Genomic DNA, 19,672 nt, shown 5'->3' on the forward strand with positions numbered 1-19,672 from the left:
AATGTTTTACAAATCATTCTTTTACATATCGCCCAAGAAATTATTACTGTTTATTTATCTGTGGGAAACCAGGAGTGACCTTTTTTTGTAAGCAAAGTAAGTATAAACCAAAATGAAAAGCCTTTTAAAACATCAGCTGTTTTTTGTTATGCTGAAGTTCAATGTCATGTGTTTGTTTGTGATCAGAAAAAGGTTTTCTTTTTGAACTTCACATTAGTAACTCGTTGTATGAAGATATAAATCTATTTTGAACCTATTAAAGTAACCTTAATTTAGTAAATAAAAAAAAACCAAAAGTTACCAGTCATAAAAAAATTAAAAATTCTTTATTTGAACAAAGAAAAAATGTTCAGGAAAAAATGTTTTCTCTTTGTAGGGAAATGTCTTTTGAATTGTAATTTTATTCTGCACTCTCAAAGAAAATCTGCAAAAATATTATGACATATTCTTATGGAAATTTATGCAGTTTTTATTTCCAAGATTTATGACTGAATAGTTTACATCAAATCAATAAGTGGGAATTAATTGAGTTTTTTAAGGACTCGGATTGATATAGTCTTGTGATAACATATGAAATGGTATATAATACAAATAATAGAGTAGTCCAATAAAATTTTCTGACGGTAAATGTATCTAAAACCTATTTGATGAAATTTACCCTGACGGGAACAGTTTCAAATTTTTAAGGAAGACATGAAAGTCTATGTTAGTGAAACAAATTAGTTGCTAGGATTAATGATTGACTATGAACTATGTTGGGAACCACATGTTGACTTACTTCGTAAAAAAATAGAGAAAAATTGTTATGCGCTAAAATTTTTATCAAATCATTGTTTTCACACGAAACTGAGAATCCAGTTTGAGATCAAGAAGTTATTCTATTTTTTAATGAGGTATATTATATTGAGTTGTTGATTTTTTTCTTTTCGGGGCAGAGAACCAATTACAATGCCGAGTTACGCCTCATTACAAAGGTATATTATATTGAGTTGTTGATTTTTTTTTTTCAGGACAGATAACCAATCACAATGCAGAATTACGCCTCATTACAAGAAAACACATGATCCAGATGAACAAGGGATACTCATTCATGATGCTGAACCCACAAGATCAAAGTGGAATCACATAGAAGATTTGGATTCTTTTTTCAGTCGCATGTACAAATATCATCAAAACCATGGTTTCTTTTGTATGTTTTTACAAAGAGTGTTCGAACTCAATCAATTCGTGTTTGTTATTAGCTTAACAACTTATCTTTTTTATGGGGTTAATTATGCGGTTCTTTTTGGTTATATTCCAAGTACACAAAAAGTCACCTTATCAGATGTTATCCTTCCATTGCATGAATGTGTGGAGAATTTTACTATTTGGACATGGTTCTTTCTGATAATAGCATCTTCAGTATGGATACTGAAATTTCTAGTGAGATGCTATCAGATGGTTTATTATTGGGATATCAAACAATTTTACAACACTGCCCTCAACGTTCAAGATTGTGATTTAGACAACCTAACCTGGCACGAAATTCAGACGAAAATCAAAGCTGTGCAGTTGGAGCAAGAAATGTGTATACATAAAAGAGAACTGACTGAACTTGATATATATCATCGTATTCTGAGGCAAGAAAATTACTTGGTAGCGATGGTAAACAAACGATTGTTGCCTCCAAGGGTGAACATACCTTTCGTTGGAGAAGTTGTTTACTGGACGAAAGCAATGAAATTCAATATGCAGCTGCTTTTTTTTCGGTCACCTTGGTCACCCTTTGAAAATTCTTGGCATCTAAGAGAGGATTACAAGCGGTTAAACACAGAAAGGAACTAGCCAAAGAATTAGGCAGCCGGGTTATAATTTTGACCATAATAAATGTCATTCTTGCTCCTGTCATATTTTTCTGGCAAATTCTATACACAATATTCAGCTACGGAGAGATGATAAAGCGGGAACCAGGAAGAATGGGAGTTCGCACTTGGTCTCTGTATTCAAAAATGTACTTGAGGCATTTCAATGAGTTGGAACACGAATTACACGTACGACTTACTAGAGCCTATCGTCCAGCCTCGAAATATTTAGAAGCTTTCAATAGTCCTGTGGTCACTGAGATAGCACAACATATCGGGTTTTTGTGTGGGTCCGTCTTCACTGTCATAATAGCATTAACTATTTATGATGAAGACGTTATAAGTGTGGAGCACGTAATCACATTGATGACAGGTCTTGGAGGTATGACGGCAATTTGTCGAGCACTCATCCCAGATGAAACTACCATTTGGTGTCCTGAATATCTTCTCCAGTGTGTTGTCTTGCATACGCATTATCTACCATCCGGCTGGAGAGGTCAAGCACACACATCGACAATAAGAGAGGAGTTCCAGCAACTTTTTCAGATGCGAGTGGTAGGTCTCCTCGAAGAGCTGTTTTCGCCACTATTAACACCATATTTCATGTATCGATGGATTTATCCTAGATCACAGGAAATAGTTGACTTTTTCCGTAACTTCACGGTCTCAGTAGTAGGAGTTGGAGACGTCTGTAGCTTTGCACAAATGGACGTAAAGAAGCACGGAAATCCAGAATGGCAAAAAGAATCGCTATTCGAAGATGAAGAAGCGCCAAAGACTTCAAATCAATATACCCAGGCGGAGAATGGAAAGATCGAGCTGTCTTTGATGCACTTCACAACTACAAATCCATCATGGGTTCCTCCACCGGATGCACAGGTATTTGTACATTCTGTTCAAGAAGAATATGATCTTTCAGACGACTCCGATCCTCAGTTCTTCAAAAGTTATGCCAACCTGTTGGACACTGGATCTCTGCCAGACATGGAAGTACGATCCACTAGAACCAAATCGGTGTTTATACCAGACCCGTTACGTGGTGGTAGTACGTCAGACATACGAAAATCTGTGCGGATGGCAGAAGGACCTAGCGTGCTGGGTCCAATAAATATGCGAAGTAGTGCAATAGTTTTACATGACAGATTCTATCAGCAAAGTTTAAGACAAACTCAATCTTTCGCAGAAACAACGCCTTTATTGACTCCAAAAACCCAGTGAAGCTTTCTAATTTTGTCTGAGTTTTGTTATTGTCAAATTCGTGGTTGATTCATTTTATAGAGATAATTGTGGACTTGGACTGTTTTTTGGTAACGTTGCTTGACAGATCTCTTTATGTGCAATGCCATAAATTTAAGAAAAAGTGTATGTGTGTAAATAGGCAAATAAATTGTGTTCACCCAAAGAAAAGGCATTTCAATCAGAATTGTTGAGAGTAAATTATCAGTCTCATGAAGTATTTCATCTCGGGCTTGATTGAACTGTACCTCATAAATCAACTTTTTTCAAATTTGTGTGGATTATTTGCATATATCGTATTTGAGAAATTGAGGTTACAATTAAGGATATGATTTATATGTTTGCTAATATCGATTCTGTTATCAATAATCAGTGGGTAATCTGGCTTCTGTCGCAGATGTCCGTCTAAGCCCTTCCGAGATAGGCCTAAGACAAATAAGCTTCCTGCCTCCACTTGGCCATTAGAATTGCACTATTTGTCGTTGAGCTTTCTTCCAGAGTGAGCCGTGGTTGATCCTCTGGTTGTTCAGCCAACGGGGTTCAATTCTGTACCAACGATAGTTGTCTAAAGTCTGCCATGAGTAGTAACGTCATTAAAGTAGAAGTAATCTAGTGTTTGAGTTAACCTTGTCAACGACAAGGGTTAACGAGAACTCGAACAAGGATCCATAAGTGTTATGGAGTGCAGTGGCAGAATTGCCACTCGACTAGAAAAAACCGAGGGAGTTTTACACCAGGCAATATTTCAAAAATGTGAATTTTTCTTTTCGTACCAGAATTATTTCGCTTGAACTATGAAACCCATTATTTGAAACATCTAAAAAATAAATTGGTGCATTAATAGCCATTTTTTCACAATGACTTCCTAGTTTCATGCACCACTACTTTTCCGAATGAAGTATAGTATTCATGAGCGGTGCTCACTATTGTGAGTCATGTTGTTAGTCTGATTGCACCTGTGTTTGAGAGGTTCACCTGCATAGCTATAGCTGCCACTTCTAATAAGTAACTTCAACTACCAAACAGTAGATAAATATCAGGTAACGGACAATCATGATCAATGCTTCCCCTGTGTGTTGATGCATATAAGAACTTGCAGAGCATGTATAAAGTGAAACGCTTGGTTTCTCATCCATGCATTAAGTGATGAAACCTTTATCAATGAAGCTCTTCATCCCTTTTTACTATTTCTGAATATTCCATTAGGTCTTTCATTGAAGGACTGTTGAACTTTTGAAGATGATTTTTGATTCGGTGGAGGATAAACAAACATTCCATCCTCGATATTCGGGTATTAAGTCCTATGTCGGTCACATAGATGGCGTATTCGTAGGGAAACATTCCATGATTTTTTTAGGCTTCTTCTTTTCAGGACAGTTCAGCCAGTTCAGACCTGGTAAGTCCATTAGATATTACATATTTTGAATACTCAATTTCGGAACATGGAAGCATAAAATGTCCTTATCATGAAATAACACAAAATAGAGATGGAATTATTGGAAATTGAATAAGCTGAAAAGATATGTAGATTTTTGCATTTATACAAAATTATATGACAAACTTCTACTTGAAGAAAGTTATCAAAATGTAAATAAATGGGAGCGTTCATACGTAATACCTATATGCCTAAGCATATAGCAGCAGTAAAAAACATACTTAATAAATTTTTTTTCTAAGGCAGTGAAATTGACAAGAACGGAAAGTTGAATGTTATAGATATATAAATATCTGTTATTTGTAGGTACAATTGTAATTCATAGTGGTACTTGTCTGTCCCCACCACAAACAGAAAGCTAAGTTAGGTTCATAAAAGCTTGGCTAGAAAGAGTTGAGCCGCCAATGTGTAAGGCTTAGTTTCGAAATTTTGAACTCTTTTGTGCTATTTTTGAGACATCCCAGCAGAAAAGCATAGTTATAGTGACAAGCACAGTCCAAACAAATGTGACACCATTAATTTCATTAGTTATTTCATATTACCCTGATTACCCACAAAGCCCTATTATCAACAAATATTTCATTTTCTTGGAGAAGGGAGTAGGCAGTGAACATCTTAAAATGCATTTTCAAATAAACCGAGTTTTTGTGGTAAAAAATGTTCGATGACATGGAACGATCGGTAATTTCAGCCAAATATTTGTTAGACTTTGATCGTTGATATTGTTCTTCCGTATGTCATCACAGCATGTTATATGCTGTTATGTCATGTTCTTTACTACCTGTGAATCAGGACACATAAATTGCTAATATATACAAATTGCATATGCTCATGTAGTATTCATGGGCATGGTCGAATGTATATATTATTCCGTTGTCAATTTCAAAATGTCTTATTTCAAGCATACTAGTTGTCACGATGCCCTTTCATTGACACGCACGTTAAAAGGTAAAACCTCGTTGATCCTTACCCCACCCAATTTCACTGCTCATGAAAAAGGTAATGTTGCATTTTCATTGGCAATGAAATTATTACTGCTCTTGCAGCTGAACGTAAATGCCCATGCTCACAACGAAATTTTGTTGCAAGTGAATCAAAATTTTTACTGCTCGTGAGAAGGGTAAAGGCAATGAATTTCAAATTTCAAGGGCATGGTCTGAAGATAATCAATTACCAACCGGTACTCACTGGGAGTGTTTGATAGCGGTTACCTGAAATACTATAAATTAGTAGTTATTTTATGAACAAATAACGAAAAAGTACAGTAGGTAGTGGGTAACCGCCCAATATTCGCCGGTAACTTGTTTGATGTCTGACTAAACTTTTTCAGGAAAATGATTGAGCGATCTGTATTGAATTGCAGATACCCCGAGGACAATACCATTTTTACCAGTTGAAAATGTTAACATTTTCTTTTATGGCCTAAACTGCCAGGGCTGTCTACCTTAAAAACGGTCACAAAGCTATGACGTATGCCAAAAACTACAGTACGAACCAATCACAGGCCTCGACTCTTGACGTAAGACACCAAAAAGGCTATTCATGGGCGTTGATTCATGGGATCATCGAAATTTGCCTTTATCAGTACGCGTTATCAGGGTTTCCAGATTAGAAAACTTTTTTGATTTTGGTATTTTTGGGGATACTTTCAAATGGAGATTGTGTCTGACGAATTATTGTTTTCGATAATTCGTCAGACACAATCGAGGTTTTTAGATATGGCAGCACTTTGCTAAATTTTATTGAATAAATCTTTAGGTCAGTCGTTGAAAGTACCTGTTCACAATAAGATAGTTATATATTTTATTAATAAATCAGTCTAGTGCTATTTCATGTTGAAATACTTCCTCGATCTCGTTTATTTGTGAAAAATAACTCATTTCAAGGATTTAAAAGATACGAATATTCACTGAAAATGAAGAATGAGTAAATTACAGGCTATTGAAAGAAATGTAAATTTTAGGGGATTTTCTTTCAAAAAGTTGTAAATTTGAAGTTTTCTAAATTTCAACAGAGAAAATCGAACTAAATGATATGGCAACTCTGCGTGTTCTGCAGCTAATCTAAGATCGCTTTGTTTTTCGTATTGGTTTGTGCATATATTTTTTGTGTTTTTTTAAAGATAGTTGCAGATATATTTCGATATGTGTACTTCTTTGATTTGGTATAATTCATTTAGCCCCCTGAATTACTCGGACACTGAAGAAATATCAAAAATGTGTGAACAAAGAACTATGTTTTTTAAATTGTGTTTGTGACATATTATTTACATTTTATATTACATAATTATTGTACAACATAAATCCTAATTCGAATGGCAGCATCTCTAAAGCAAAACCGTTCGCGACGAAGGATTGCTGCAATCACATTTCTATCGAACATATCTCTTGACGGTAGTTACAGAGACACTAAATTTGGATTTCTTCCACGAAACGGAGCTATAACGAAGGCATCCCTATATTTCACTGAGGAGACACTTGTGGAAGAATCGGATGGACACGAAACTGATAATGCTGAAGTGTCAGATCCCAATAATCCAGAGTTGAAGGCAAACTTTGAAAAGAAAAGAAAATTCAAACCAAGTGGTAGCGACTCGGAATCTGAAAGTCTAGTAACTCCTAATAAGGCAAATGCAGAATCAGAATTTCGAGACATAAGTCTGTGAGAGAAAGGTCAGTTATTTTAATTTTCTTGCAACTCAGGATGTGTTAGGCATATAGTATTGAATCTCCTCTATTTATGCTCATTTCATTTATATGAAATTGTTCAACATCTAGGCTTCTCAGTTAGGAAATATACCTTCAACAATGGGATACATTTTTAAAGAAATATCTCATGGAGGCGTGTCATTGTGTCTATTATTTTAGATATGATATATTTGGTTTAGGTCCCTGTAATAGAAATCAAAAAGACTTTAATGAACAATGATCTTTTAATCGTTAATAATTGGAGTAAAGAAAACTTCTTACTCCTGAAGCAATCTAAACTTCAAAATCATTATTGTCTTAACCCGCTATGATGAAATCCCTGTATATTTAACCTGTTCCTTCTGTTGTGCTTAAATTCTTCAAAGCATTAGATATATATGTACTCTTATATGAAAATGCTCCCATTTCTAAAAACTATTCTCAAAACAGGATCTGCCACTACCAGATTATTCTATTTCAGTGCATAACATTCACTCAAAATACATGGGTATCTGAATAAAATATTTTTCAGGTCTGATACTGCAGAGTCTGAGAAGAAAATTGTTCCGAAAATCTACAAGAGACCTCCTCATCAAATATCAATATGCAGTGAAAATGAAAAGCGAAACAGTAGTACAGAAAGTTTGGGATCTATAGTGTATAGAAATAAATCTGGGTCAAAATTAGATAAAAGCCCAAAGAAAATAAAGGTCATCAAACCCACTAAAGATCATAAATTTTCTGGCGAAAGAATAGTATTAGTAACTGCAAAACATATTCCTTTCATGGTGTGTTCGTTTATCCCCTACACCAAGAGTAACAAGTAAGTGGATTTATTTTATTCAGTACGAGTACGTTTCCTACTTATTCACCAAACTCAAAAACCTGTTCATGCAGCTGCAGTTTCATAAAAATCTATTATTTACACTTATTCATTTATTTTATTCAAACATTTTCATTTACAATTCAGCAAAGTGTTTAATATTGTTTACATTTTTACTGATATCAATACAAATATAATGATAATGTGTTGAAGTAGTTTGAGATAACTTTTGATCACCTTGACCTACTTTTAAATACAGATAGATGAACAAATTAACTTTCAATGATTTTGTTTTTGTTCTTCATCATAAAATCTTGTCCTTGTTTCAGTGATTTTGAAACATTTATTTTGATCTCAACTTCAACCAAGATGCAAGGTGATATTTTCCTGCAATGGGGAATGTTCCTCCTGACGAAAATCAAGTAGTTTTTTATAAAAGAGCTATTAAACAACGCATTTCAAACTTATCATTTCAACCTTTTTCTTTAAAAAATTATTTAAATACTTAAAAAAGGAATGAAATAATGCATTCAACATTTAAAGGGATTCGTTTCTATTTCACCATTTGGCAACATCGGTTATAGCTAATAAAGGACAATGAATCTTACCTGTATGAGACAAACAAAGATGACATATTTCAGAGGCGTGCTGTTCTGTTTACTCATGTTCCGAGTTCCGAGACATTCTGTGACATGACATTTTGTGCACCTAACCTATCTTCCTCTATATAAATAAATAACAAAACAACTGTTGTTTATGTGGCTTGTGGAGGTGGTATTGAACTATAATTTATATTTTGCCTTGATTGTTGATTTATAAAGATAATTTTCCTTTTTTAAAGTAGAATATCTAGGAACGTATAAATTATTTCAACTTGATATAGTCGCTGTTGTCAATATGTGAATTAGAAACAAATCCTTTAAAAATCAAAACCCAACATTTGAAACATCAATTTGAATACTTTTCGAAGTGAATTTGAAAAACTCATAAATTAAACTCAGCTTTATTTTGTTCAAACTTGCATTTGCTGTAATAACCCAAATTGAGGAACATTCCCCATTGTACTGTATCAAATGGGCATCGAGATGATATATAATTATAAATTAACGACAGGAAAAAAAAATGAAAATAATAAACACATCCAACAAATTTGAACTTTCACTTTTCCAAAAATAGTCAACACTACTACTGGCTAATATACCATTATTCTTGAGAGCACAATAACTAAAGAAGCAGCTGTGAATAAAGTCAAACTGATATTGAGTGATACTGATTTTTTGAATATTTCGTGTTCACTCATCAATTACAGGTCAGATTTCAAACGAGAAGGTCAGAGGAAAAGAACTACGTCAGGTAATAGACCTCTGTCCTCCAGCCGAGATGATCTCGATCCATTTGATTCATTAGGTATTGAGAGATGTATTGGGACAGGTAAGTTAGTTTGATTAAATTAAATAATATTTGTTACGATAAAACTCCTATAATTGAACTCAAATAGTCAGTAATGAACATTCAATTTTTCCTTAAATGTTTGTTTAATAAAAAAACTCAACTGAAACTTATGTTTTCTTTTTTTTTTTGTCAAATTATTAAAAGGATGCATTTTCAGTTTGTTTAGACCATATTTAATAAAAACATTTTATAAAATACATTTTGAAGTGAGTAAATATTGTTTCATTATAAATTGTGGAGTACCTCAAGGTTCTGTGTTAGGTCCTATACTGTTACTGTTATACATTAATGATTTGATCAACATATCGATTACAGGAAGCTTTGCCTTATTTGCTGACGACCCCACATTAGTGTGGCATGACAAGGACAAAAACAGATTGCATAACAAAATGTGCTAATACATGAAAAAAGTGAAGAATTGGTTTGACTCGAATCTTCTATCATTGAATACAAGCAAAACAAATATATTAGCATTCAAGTGTAATGTACGTGATATCCCCCTAGACAATAACACAATAAAAAATAACTCCACTTTGAAATTTTTGGGAATTTATTTAGATGAAAATTTAAAATTCTCTCAGCATATTGCACACATCAACAAAAAATTGGCATCAGAATGTTTTGCACTGAGAAACATCTCAAAGGAACTGGGGTTTTCTGCAGCGAAAGTAGTGTACTATGCCTTAATAGACTCTCATCTAAGGTATGGTATACCCTTTTGGGGTATCTGCAGTAAACAACTTATGCAGTCGGTTTTTGTCTTGCAGAAAAGGGCTAGCAGGTACTTATGTAAAGCGAAATGGCTGGATTCATGTTAACCCCTTTTTCGAGAACATAGAATCCTTACGGTTATTTCAATATTTATATTGGAAAACGTGTCAATTATACATAAAAATAGGGAGAACTATGAATCTACAGCTTCAGCCACATACCACACAAGGAGGTCAAATGAACCGAGTATACCAATTCCAAAAACGTGTTTGGTTGAAAACTCGTTGATATATAATGGAATCAGGATATACAATAAACTTCCCAATGAAATCAAAGAGACAACTTTCATCATATTTAGAAAGAAATGTACAATACGTATTAAGTGATAAATCCTATTATGACCTACAAGGATATTTTGACGATGCCCTTTAATTTAGAATGTGATGAAATTGCGATTGTACTGTGTGTGAAACATATATTTTTATTTGTTGTTCTAGTTCTTGTATGGTAACATCTGCATATGTATGTATATATAGTTTATATTTTACTTTAATCATTTATATTTTATACACATCCTATACTTCATGTTTATATTGATATTTATTTATGACATTGTGTTTGTAAACAATAAACATATTATCTATCAATCAGTATGTCATAGAGGTATTGTTTGAGACGAAAATAAAATACCTGTTGAGCAAACAGGTTGATATTTACTGTGTTCTTATCTATTAACACTTACAATTTGTCTCAAACATCAGCTCTTTGATATTTTACACTAGATCTCATAAAACTACAGAGTGATCTTTCTTTTGTAACTTATAATTATTTTAAAAAAATACAGATGAAATGACTATACACTATTGAACTCTGGTTAGATTAGGCATTTAATGCCTAATCTAACCTGAAACCTAACCTAATGTTTGACGTTACTAGGCTTATTTCAAGCTTGAAAATATTCTCCTTGCCTATATTAAGTTTCTTGACTTTCTTTCAATTTAAACTATTCATAATCTAATTATAGTTTACCTATCATTGAAATCTCAAAACTCAAACTTGTAGGAAAATTCTTATGGCTACCTGTTGGAACCGTCAAAAAATGTAAAGGATATTTCAAAGAGAAATACCATCGATGATCCTACAGATAATACCCACGATCCTTCCAAAAGGAATATGCGTCATGTTGTTGCCAGGTATCATTTTTTTCTGTTTCAATTTACACACTAGGAGTTTGACCACGTGTGGAAATATAGGAAGATTGGAATAATTTCTGTTGTTCATATTTCCTATATTCTACTGTTGTGGTTGTTCATCAGGACTTTGGAACAAGCCTTTCAAACAAAGGAAAAACAATCAAATGAAGTAAAAAAGAAACAGTTTGATCATTCAATCAGATATGAACCATCAAGTTTTCCTTGTATGCATTTAACAAAATAACTAAAATTCTGAATTGTTGAACTTCTCCAATAGTGATTTTTACATGAGTAATGTAAAATGATATCAATGCGTATTTTAGGTTTTCAGCTATTTTATATTATTTCATTTATTTCACTGTTGTTCTTGTGTACATTTCTATATTGATATATTGTATATTTATTATTGTAATAAATATTGAACACTCCAAGAATAAACAAAAAGATACATGGAATATTATCGATGAATTGAGAGGAAAGCATATGGCTGAGTCAAAAAAGCCAACTCTCAACTCAGTTTATTGTTCTGTGGCAACTAAACTGGCTGAAAAAATCATTGTGAAAAACTAACCGATGTCATACTTAAAGAATATTGCAGTACCTTGGTGAAATAACAAATAAAAATTTGGTGGGGTGGGATGCTATTTCCTTAAAAATTCTGATAAATCTTCCCGACAGGGCTTTGAGTGTGTTGGCGGAGGCAAGATATGTTCCCATCATGTATGAAAATTGTCACAATCATTCCTCTACCATAAAGGAGGCGATCTTGAAAACCCAGCTAATTTTAGGCCAATTGCTTTGCTACCCGTCTTGTCTAAAGTTATAGAAAAACTGGTAAAAAAATTAGTATTATCCTTCCTCGAGAAAAACAAAATAATAAATTTATTCCAGTTTGGCTTTCAGTCTTCAAAAGGTACACAAGACGCTATATTCTCACTCCTGGAAAACCTATACACCAATCTTAATGAAAGAGAATCTGCGGCGACCATGTTTTGTGAACTAACCAAAGCCTTCGATTGTGTAGACCACATGCTACTTCTAAGCAAGCATTATTTTGGTTTGAGACGTACCTTTTTCATCGGCGGCAGAATGTTCTATAAGATGGAATTTCATCAGAGGAACGTTTCATTGGCAGTGGAGTTCCACAAGGTTCCGTTTTGGGACCGGTGTTGTTTCTCATTTATGTCGATGACTTGGTCCATGTTGATATAAGTGGTAAATTCACATGTTTTGCTGATGACACCACTTGGCATAGCAATACGGTCTCAAATTTACTTGATCAAATCATCGTCGACATAAAATTCTGGCCTTAGTATGTCTTTTTATTTTTGGGAAATAGTGTGTCTTATCCACATCAGTCTTACTTCATTTCCCTTCCAACACCTACTCTAGCCCTTACACAAAATTCTATAATTTTCAATAGCAAGAAGTTATTTAATCACCTTCCCATTGAATTAAGGCGAATATATAATTGAAAGAAATTCAGGCTCTATCGAGTAATTGGAATATAGGTTTTTGTACACAAGTTATTGAAATCAACACAAAATGGCGATCAATGTTCATTACGTAGCATTATATATTTTCATTTATTCAATATTCATGTACTTATATTTGTATCTGTCCTGTTCTGTCCATATACTCTGCTCTTGTATCTAAGCAATATTTCATAGGCTTTATTTGTTAATTTAATGTCCCATATACACGTTTTACTTTACTAGACTTTGCCAATAAGATGTTCAGAAAGCATATTTTGATTTGATTTGATTGCAATGGTTAGGATTTTCAATTGAAAGAATAAACGTCTATCCATCTATAAAAAAGAACATTTTTGGATGTGAATTCAAACAATTGTTAAAAGACAGTCTTGTTCCATGTCCCAGCCCTTGTCACGCCATGTCTTAGTTTGCTAAAGTTGCTTGTGATTTTATGTTTGTTTGATTTGCAGGACAAAAGAGTTAACTTGCCAACCAGAATTCAATTGGTAATTAAATAGTTCACCAAGTAACAGTAATGCTCAAAATATTGATGTAATTTATGTATCTGCTGATATTTTAAGAGTGGAATCTGTTTCAATTTCCTTCGATCATAATTTGGCTAGTCGTTATTGCTTCAGTAAGAATCACATAAATTACATCAATATTGAATATTTGCTTTTGTAGATAGCCTAACTATTTCATACCATGTCACTAACACTAATCTGGTATATTTAGAATTTGTAGACATATTGGAAAGATTATATTTGGTTGTTGAATATTAAAAAAATGAAAGATAGAGTTTGGAATCTCTGGTCTAAAAAGATACTATTAAAAACACTTTTCCTAAACCAGAACAAAAATTCTGTCTTTCGACGAGTTTGTATCACTGGTCATGTCCTGATGATGCTTACTTATTAGTCATCTTATTGGTCATCTCTTACGATGCTAACTTGGTTAGCGAAACACGTGTTGAGAGACAGTAGACTAAAAGAATGTTTTAACTTCTCTCTAGACGGGAACGACTCTATACTCTTTCATTTAATTTTTATTAGCAACCCACTATGTCTTTCGTCGAAACAAATTGATGCGAAAGAATATTAATTTTTTATCGCTCTATTCAATTTTGAGGTCCAGACATGTATCTTTAGCATATTCAGTTTCAGAAAAATCAGATTTTTTTGTTTGATAACAATCTAACAAAAAACCTTATTTTCTCTTTCGATTTGTTTCCAGTAAGTAATGCATCAAAACATATTTCAAGCTCTGTTGGTTCCATGTGTTTGTATATAGTTATTTTCAATATTTATCTAGCCATAACGAAATTCTTCGTACTGACTAAAATTTCATACAGATAAAAACTACTTTTCAAACATAGAAACTGTAAAAATATTTTTTCTTGATGAACGTTTCCTGCCTTGATGTTATTTAAATTTTTATATATGGGGAGCATCCCAAAATACTGATACCATAACCTTGCCAGCGACTGTTGAGTTTTTGCATGCTTTGGAGTCAGTTAATCACATGCAAGCCACTCAGATGACAATCTTTTTGATTCTGGTGTGAAATGCACTGCGTGTATCGTCTTCGGTACTCATTTCATCTCGTTTAAACTTAGCAAGCCACTTCTCAACGGTTGATTTTGCTGGTAGAAATTGCGAATAATGTTTATCAAGCCAAACCTTGGCTTCAACAGTATTTTTTTTTGCCAAAAAGCATTGTTTTATTAACACACGAAATTCCTTTTTATCCATTTTTTTCAAACTAACAAAAGTTGCTTCACTCAGAATGTTCTATCCCACAAACTAATAGTCAAAATTAGTTAAAAACAATTCCACTCAATACCAAAGAATTTCGAATAAGAAAAAACTGAAAACTTTTTTTTAACTCAGATCATTGGAATAATCTTTGCTTGAAACTTGTTTCGAATCACTTGACACAAGTATTTTTTCTGGTGATCGTCTGGCAACTACAATACTCGCTTACAGTTTTAATATGTGCAACTTTGAATTTCAGGTGTTTTTCTTACGACCATGGTGCACATAGGAGCACATCTCATAATGTTCCGAACTCTTTGCCATCAGACACCAAGGATGACAATGTAGTGAAAAACTATATTTATCACCCAGATCTCCTCGATGATCCGGAGCTTATAGTTGGGAAGCACAGAACGCTATTGACGTTTACTTCTTACATGACATCAGTTATTGACTATGTGAAACCCTCGGATCTCAAAAGGGAGATCAATGAAAAATTCAGGGCCAAGTTTCCACATATTCAGTTGACCCTCAGTAAACTGAGAAGGTATGATTTTGTACAATGTAGTAAAATTAGTAGATTTTTTTTTTCGTTATTCGAAACGACCAACTTATTTTGTCCAAAATATATTCAAAACATAATATAATACACTATTATTATAACAATGATTTATTTACGTAAGTACAGACTCGAAACTTATCTAAAGCAGTTTAAAATGTGAAGCAGAGCGGGACAATAAATATAAATGAGCGTTAACAGATTAGACAACAGATGAGTTCTTATGAAAGAGAATCGTTAATGATTGGATCAGAATAAATATCTAGATCATCAGATAAAACCCTTTTTTGTATTTACATCTGTTCATATAGTAACCGATTTGACATATATTGTGATAGTTGATAGCCCTAGCCCCCATATATCAGTGAACTCACAAAATCATTATTTAAAACAGGTAGAAAATACCAAATGACGAATTATAGACCAATTTTGGTTTTACCAGTTTTATATAAAATTATTGAGAATTCTGCACATTCTAGAATGTTTGAATATCTTAGAAAGTCAAAATTATTATATGACAAATAGTGACACACAGTCCACTGTATTGAGTTCATAACCCAATTCAAGCTAGATCTATAATCGAACAAAAAATGTAGAGTTCTTTCATTAGTATTAGGAAATAAATGTTTTGAAATATTAATCTCTTTTCAACTACCTACACAGTAGGGTGAGGTAAACGTCTGTCGAAAAACAACTATTTCCCCGGCTAATACCACGCTGGATATTGAATTACATCCGAAAAACATTTATGCAGGATTCCTCACAGACGCTAGTCTCGCAGATGTTTCTAGTTCATCCAGCAGCAGAACCATGCTCAACTTATTCAAATATATCACCTGCAGACCGCGGTTTCGAGGTATTACCTCTCGTCAGTACAGGAAAGATCCTACCCAGACAGCAAAGTGTCTGGGACTTGATTAATTTCAACAGAGCTCCGCTACATATATGAAACCTTTGTCTGAGAGAAAGATTGTTAACTAGTAACAACTCCATCTCGTGAACAAAGCCCTAAGAGGGGAAGAAACATCCCATATACCAAAACTCTAACAGAAATCAGAAGTGAAAACTATCGAGGAGAGATACATACTTATAAGAAAATGAATATTACGAAATGAATTTAGAAATATTGATCCTTCCCAACTACCTACACAGTAGGGTGTGGTAAACGTATCCAGCGTGGTATTAGCCGGGGAAGTAGTTGGTTTTCAACAGACGTTTACCACACCCTACTGTGTAGGTATTTGGGAGAGATTATTATTTTTGATTTCTTTCATTAGACCCAAAGAAAGCATTTGATACTGTGGGTCATAAAATTCTTCTAAAATTATTATATATTATACTATAGGTATCCGAAGTTTAGTTATAACCGGTTTTTAAATTATTTATTGAATAGGAAGCAATATGTCTATATGGGCAACATAGTTAGTTCCAAAAAAATGTAATATATAGGGTACTGCAAGAATCAATCCCTGGACCGGTTTTGTTTCTAATATATTTCGAATCTTTGGCTACAGTAAATTCATTTGATGAATTACATATGTTTGCTGATGACACCACTTTAATTTACAATAGAAATAGTGCACAAGAAATTAAAATCTGTATTTCAGAAGACCTTGAGCAACTAATTTTCCTTTATTTTCAGTATTTCAATATTAACAAATGTCACAAAAAGGATTTTGATAACTTCTATTTATTATATGCGAGCGCTTTCGATAGCTGGCTGTGCTATCATCTTCTTGGCTCTACTCGAACTGAACGTTTTATCTTCTTGTTTGTTCTTTTATGCGGTTAGAACGCCAACACAAAAGATATTACCTGTTGTAACCCAAATACAGACAAATTTACCTGCACTAAGGCGTTCTAACCGCATAAAAGAACAAACAAGTAGAGTAGAGTAGAGTAAAGAGTAGAGCCAAGAAGATGATATCACAGCCAGCTATCGAAAGCGCTCGCATATAATAAATAGATGTTATAAAGCATATATACAGCAACATCCTTCAATACTTTATTTTCATTTTCAGTATTAAACGTGAAATGAAGAAAATTGCTAAGCAGGACTGCAATATTGATCTCGTTACTGTGGCTCAAGCTTATGTGTACTTTGAAAAACTCATTTTGAGAGGACTAATCAACAAACAGAATCGAAAACTCTGTGCAGGAGCTAGTTTATTACTTTCCGCCAAACTGAATGACGTCAAAGGTGATGCATTGACGCTCCTAATCGAGAAGACCGAAACAACTTTCAGATTAAACCGAAAAGAACTAATGACTTCCGAATTTGCCGTTCTCGTAGCACTGGAGTTCGGCCTTCATATTCCAAATTGTGAAGTCTATCCTCACTATCAGCGACTATTATATGAGTCTTGATGCACTGTATATCTGTATTATTTTATTCATTTTAACAGGCCTCCATGTAGTATTTTCCCTGTGAGACTTGCAATTTGGACATACTTGGAAGTACCTGATAATAGGATGCAGTTTTTAACACTTTTGAACTTTTTTATGAACATAAGGTAATAATCAGCATTTTTCATAACTTCTTAACATATATGTTCGATAATTTCAGTTCAATATGACCTTACTACTTAATTAGCTATAAGCTTCTCATTATATAAATATCATATAGTATATCTTATAATAAACTATATATTATCCAGTCTAATAATTGTTTCGAATGTTAATTTACTATGAAGCAGTTTGACATTAAATTAAAAATCTGTGAAACTTTCTTGTGATTTATTATAATTTTATATATAATTACAATTTCTATGTATCTGGTTGACACCGTTTTGAAATGTTAGTTTTGATATGAATGTGATGTTTGATTTTGTGATATTTGTGATGCTTTTATTCAATTATATTTTATTTACTTATTCGATTTGTCAGAGTTATGGCTACCTTATTGATTAACGGAGCATAAACTTGAAATGTTTTTATTTTTCAAATAAAAAAATTGGGAATTTGAAGTTAACTAGTTCATTTCATTATGGTGGAATCAAATTACCCCCAAAAACCTGATGGAAATTCTTACTTTATCAACAATAACCAATGAATGTATTAAAAAATGAATTTTTCCTGATTACCTGGAATAAATCCGTTCTTGAACCAATATATAATCGTAGTGAATGAAAGAAATGTTTCAAATCATCATCAAATTGCTCTCTTAAATTCGTTAGAAAAACAATTTGAAAGGGTGTTAAAATGTCATTCAATTAATTTTATAAATAATAATAATAAATGTCATTTATTGGTGAACAACGAAGGGCCAGTGTACATTTCTTGAATATTTACAGTGATTTTTACATGTGCCTACATAATAGAATCGAGGTATATTAGATTTGTGGAAAAAAAGTTTATAATAAATTATGAGCATGATGTGATGTTTTCCCAAATAGTTTTCTCCCGGTATTTGAATTTTCTTTTGTTGTCCTTCAGCTCTTGCAGGGTCTCCAGGTTAGGTTTGTTTTTTGCAAAGCGGTTTCCTAAGTCTGATAGTCTCTCCTTTATAGGTTTCACTTTTGTAGTTTCATTTAGCAGTGCGTTTAAAGGCTTGTGGGTGACAAATTTTTTTAATACTCCTTAGTGTAGATGTTTCAGCTGTTTGGAAACTATTTAATGCAGGATTACTACAATTTGTATAAATTATGTGTGGATATTCGAGAAGTGGGCAGCAGATCATTTTATATATTTTATTTGCAGTTTTAGTGTTTTATAAATATTTATATTCATGCATTCCAACCAAGATCAAATAATCTGTCACTGCCAGCAGTAATTATGGTGTTGTATTATTTTTAACTATAAAAAGACATTTGATTCAGTTAAACATAAAATTTTACTAGATATTTTATATAAATCTGAAGTGAGAGGTCATTCTTACGACTTATTATGGAAATCGATGTGTAGTGATGAATAATTGTAAAAGTTTTGAAGCAGTTTCAACTTTTAGTGTTCCACAAGGGTCCATTTTGGCCCCAATTTTCTATTTGCTCTATGTTGATAATATTGAAAATATACGTTTGAAGGGTTGATCACTTCTCTTTTGCAGATGATCTTGCACTGTTTTATCATGAAAAAAATGGAATTTATTGAAAATAAATATAAATAATGACATGACAAAGATTGAGAAAAGATCCCAACTTAACCGTCAACTTGGAAAAGTAGTTTTTGTGATTTTCAAGAAAACAATATGAAAATGAATCTCAAAATTAAGAACAAATCAATCAACCAAGTTGAAAAACATAAATATTCAGGCCTAGTAATTGATGAAGATTTAAATTTTGAAAGCCTTATAAATACAATTAAAGAATCGATTGTATCAGTGGTGGGAGCAATCAGAAGAATACATTTTTTAGATACTAAGATAAAAATTCTAATTTAAACTGCTCGTATTCTCTTCTGCACTAAAAGGCAAACAAAAAATAATTTATCGTTTAATGAATAAAGCTATAAAGGTGATATTTAATAAACCATGGGATACTCCATTTTTTAAACTATACAAAATGATTA

The 19,672-nt window shown here is 33.0% G+C and overlaps 2 protein-coding genes across 2 annotated transcripts; both read left to right on the plus strand.

Moving 5' to 3' along the window:
• The first annotated feature begins 555 nt into the window (after window positions 1–555).
• Window positions 556–3,248, plus strand: Atg9 (autophagy-related protein 9). The gene is given in 3 exon segments (XM_023158341.2): window positions 556–578; window positions 1,011–1,801; window positions 1,804–3,248. Coding segments are annotated over 3 exon segments (2,055 nt in total). The 5' UTR covers window positions 556–570; the 3' UTR covers window positions 3,060–3,248.
• Window positions 3,249–6,554: 3,306 nt separating this feature from the next.
• Window positions 6,555–18,137, plus strand: LOC111503907 (CDK5 and ABL1 enzyme substrate 2). Its single transcript, XM_074175239.1, has 7 exons — window positions 6,555–7,176; window positions 7,732–8,022; window positions 9,332–9,461; window positions 11,248–11,378; window positions 13,324–13,359; window positions 14,867–15,154; window positions 17,188–18,137. The coding sequence occupies exons 1-7, from the start codon at window positions 6,827–6,829 to the stop codon at window positions 17,531–17,533; spliced, it is 1,572 nt and encodes a 523-aa protein (XP_074031340.1). The 5' UTR covers window positions 6,555–6,826; the 3' UTR covers window positions 17,534–18,137.
• Window positions 18,138–19,672: the final 1,535 nt, after the last annotated feature.

The sequence above is a fragment of the Leptinotarsa decemlineata genome, unplaced genomic scaffold, assembly GCF_025532065.1.
Source record: "Leptinotarsa decemlineata unplaced genomic scaffold, Ldec_3_MD MMD2_tig00000882_RagTag_RagTag, whole genome shotgun sequence".
NCBI classification, from domain to species: Eukaryota; Metazoa; Arthropoda; class Insecta; order Coleoptera; family Chrysomelidae; genus Leptinotarsa; species Leptinotarsa decemlineata.

What these genes read in the sequence shown, in the direction of transcription:
- LOC111503907 (XM_074175239.1), top strand. Translation starts at nt 6,827, where the DNA reads ATGGCAGCATCTCTAAAGCAAAACCGTTCGCGACGAAGGATTGCTGCA. An exon ending in GTATTGGGACAGGTAAGTTA is followed by an intron (nt 9,462 to 11,247) that starts GTTTGATTAAAT and finishes TCAAACTTGTAG; the next exon opens with GAAAATTCTTATGGCTACCT. An exon ending in ATGCGTCATGTTGTTGCCAG is followed by an intron (nt 11,379 to 13,323) that starts GTATCATTTTTT and finishes TTTGATTTGCAG; the next exon opens with GACAAAAGAGTTAACTTGCC.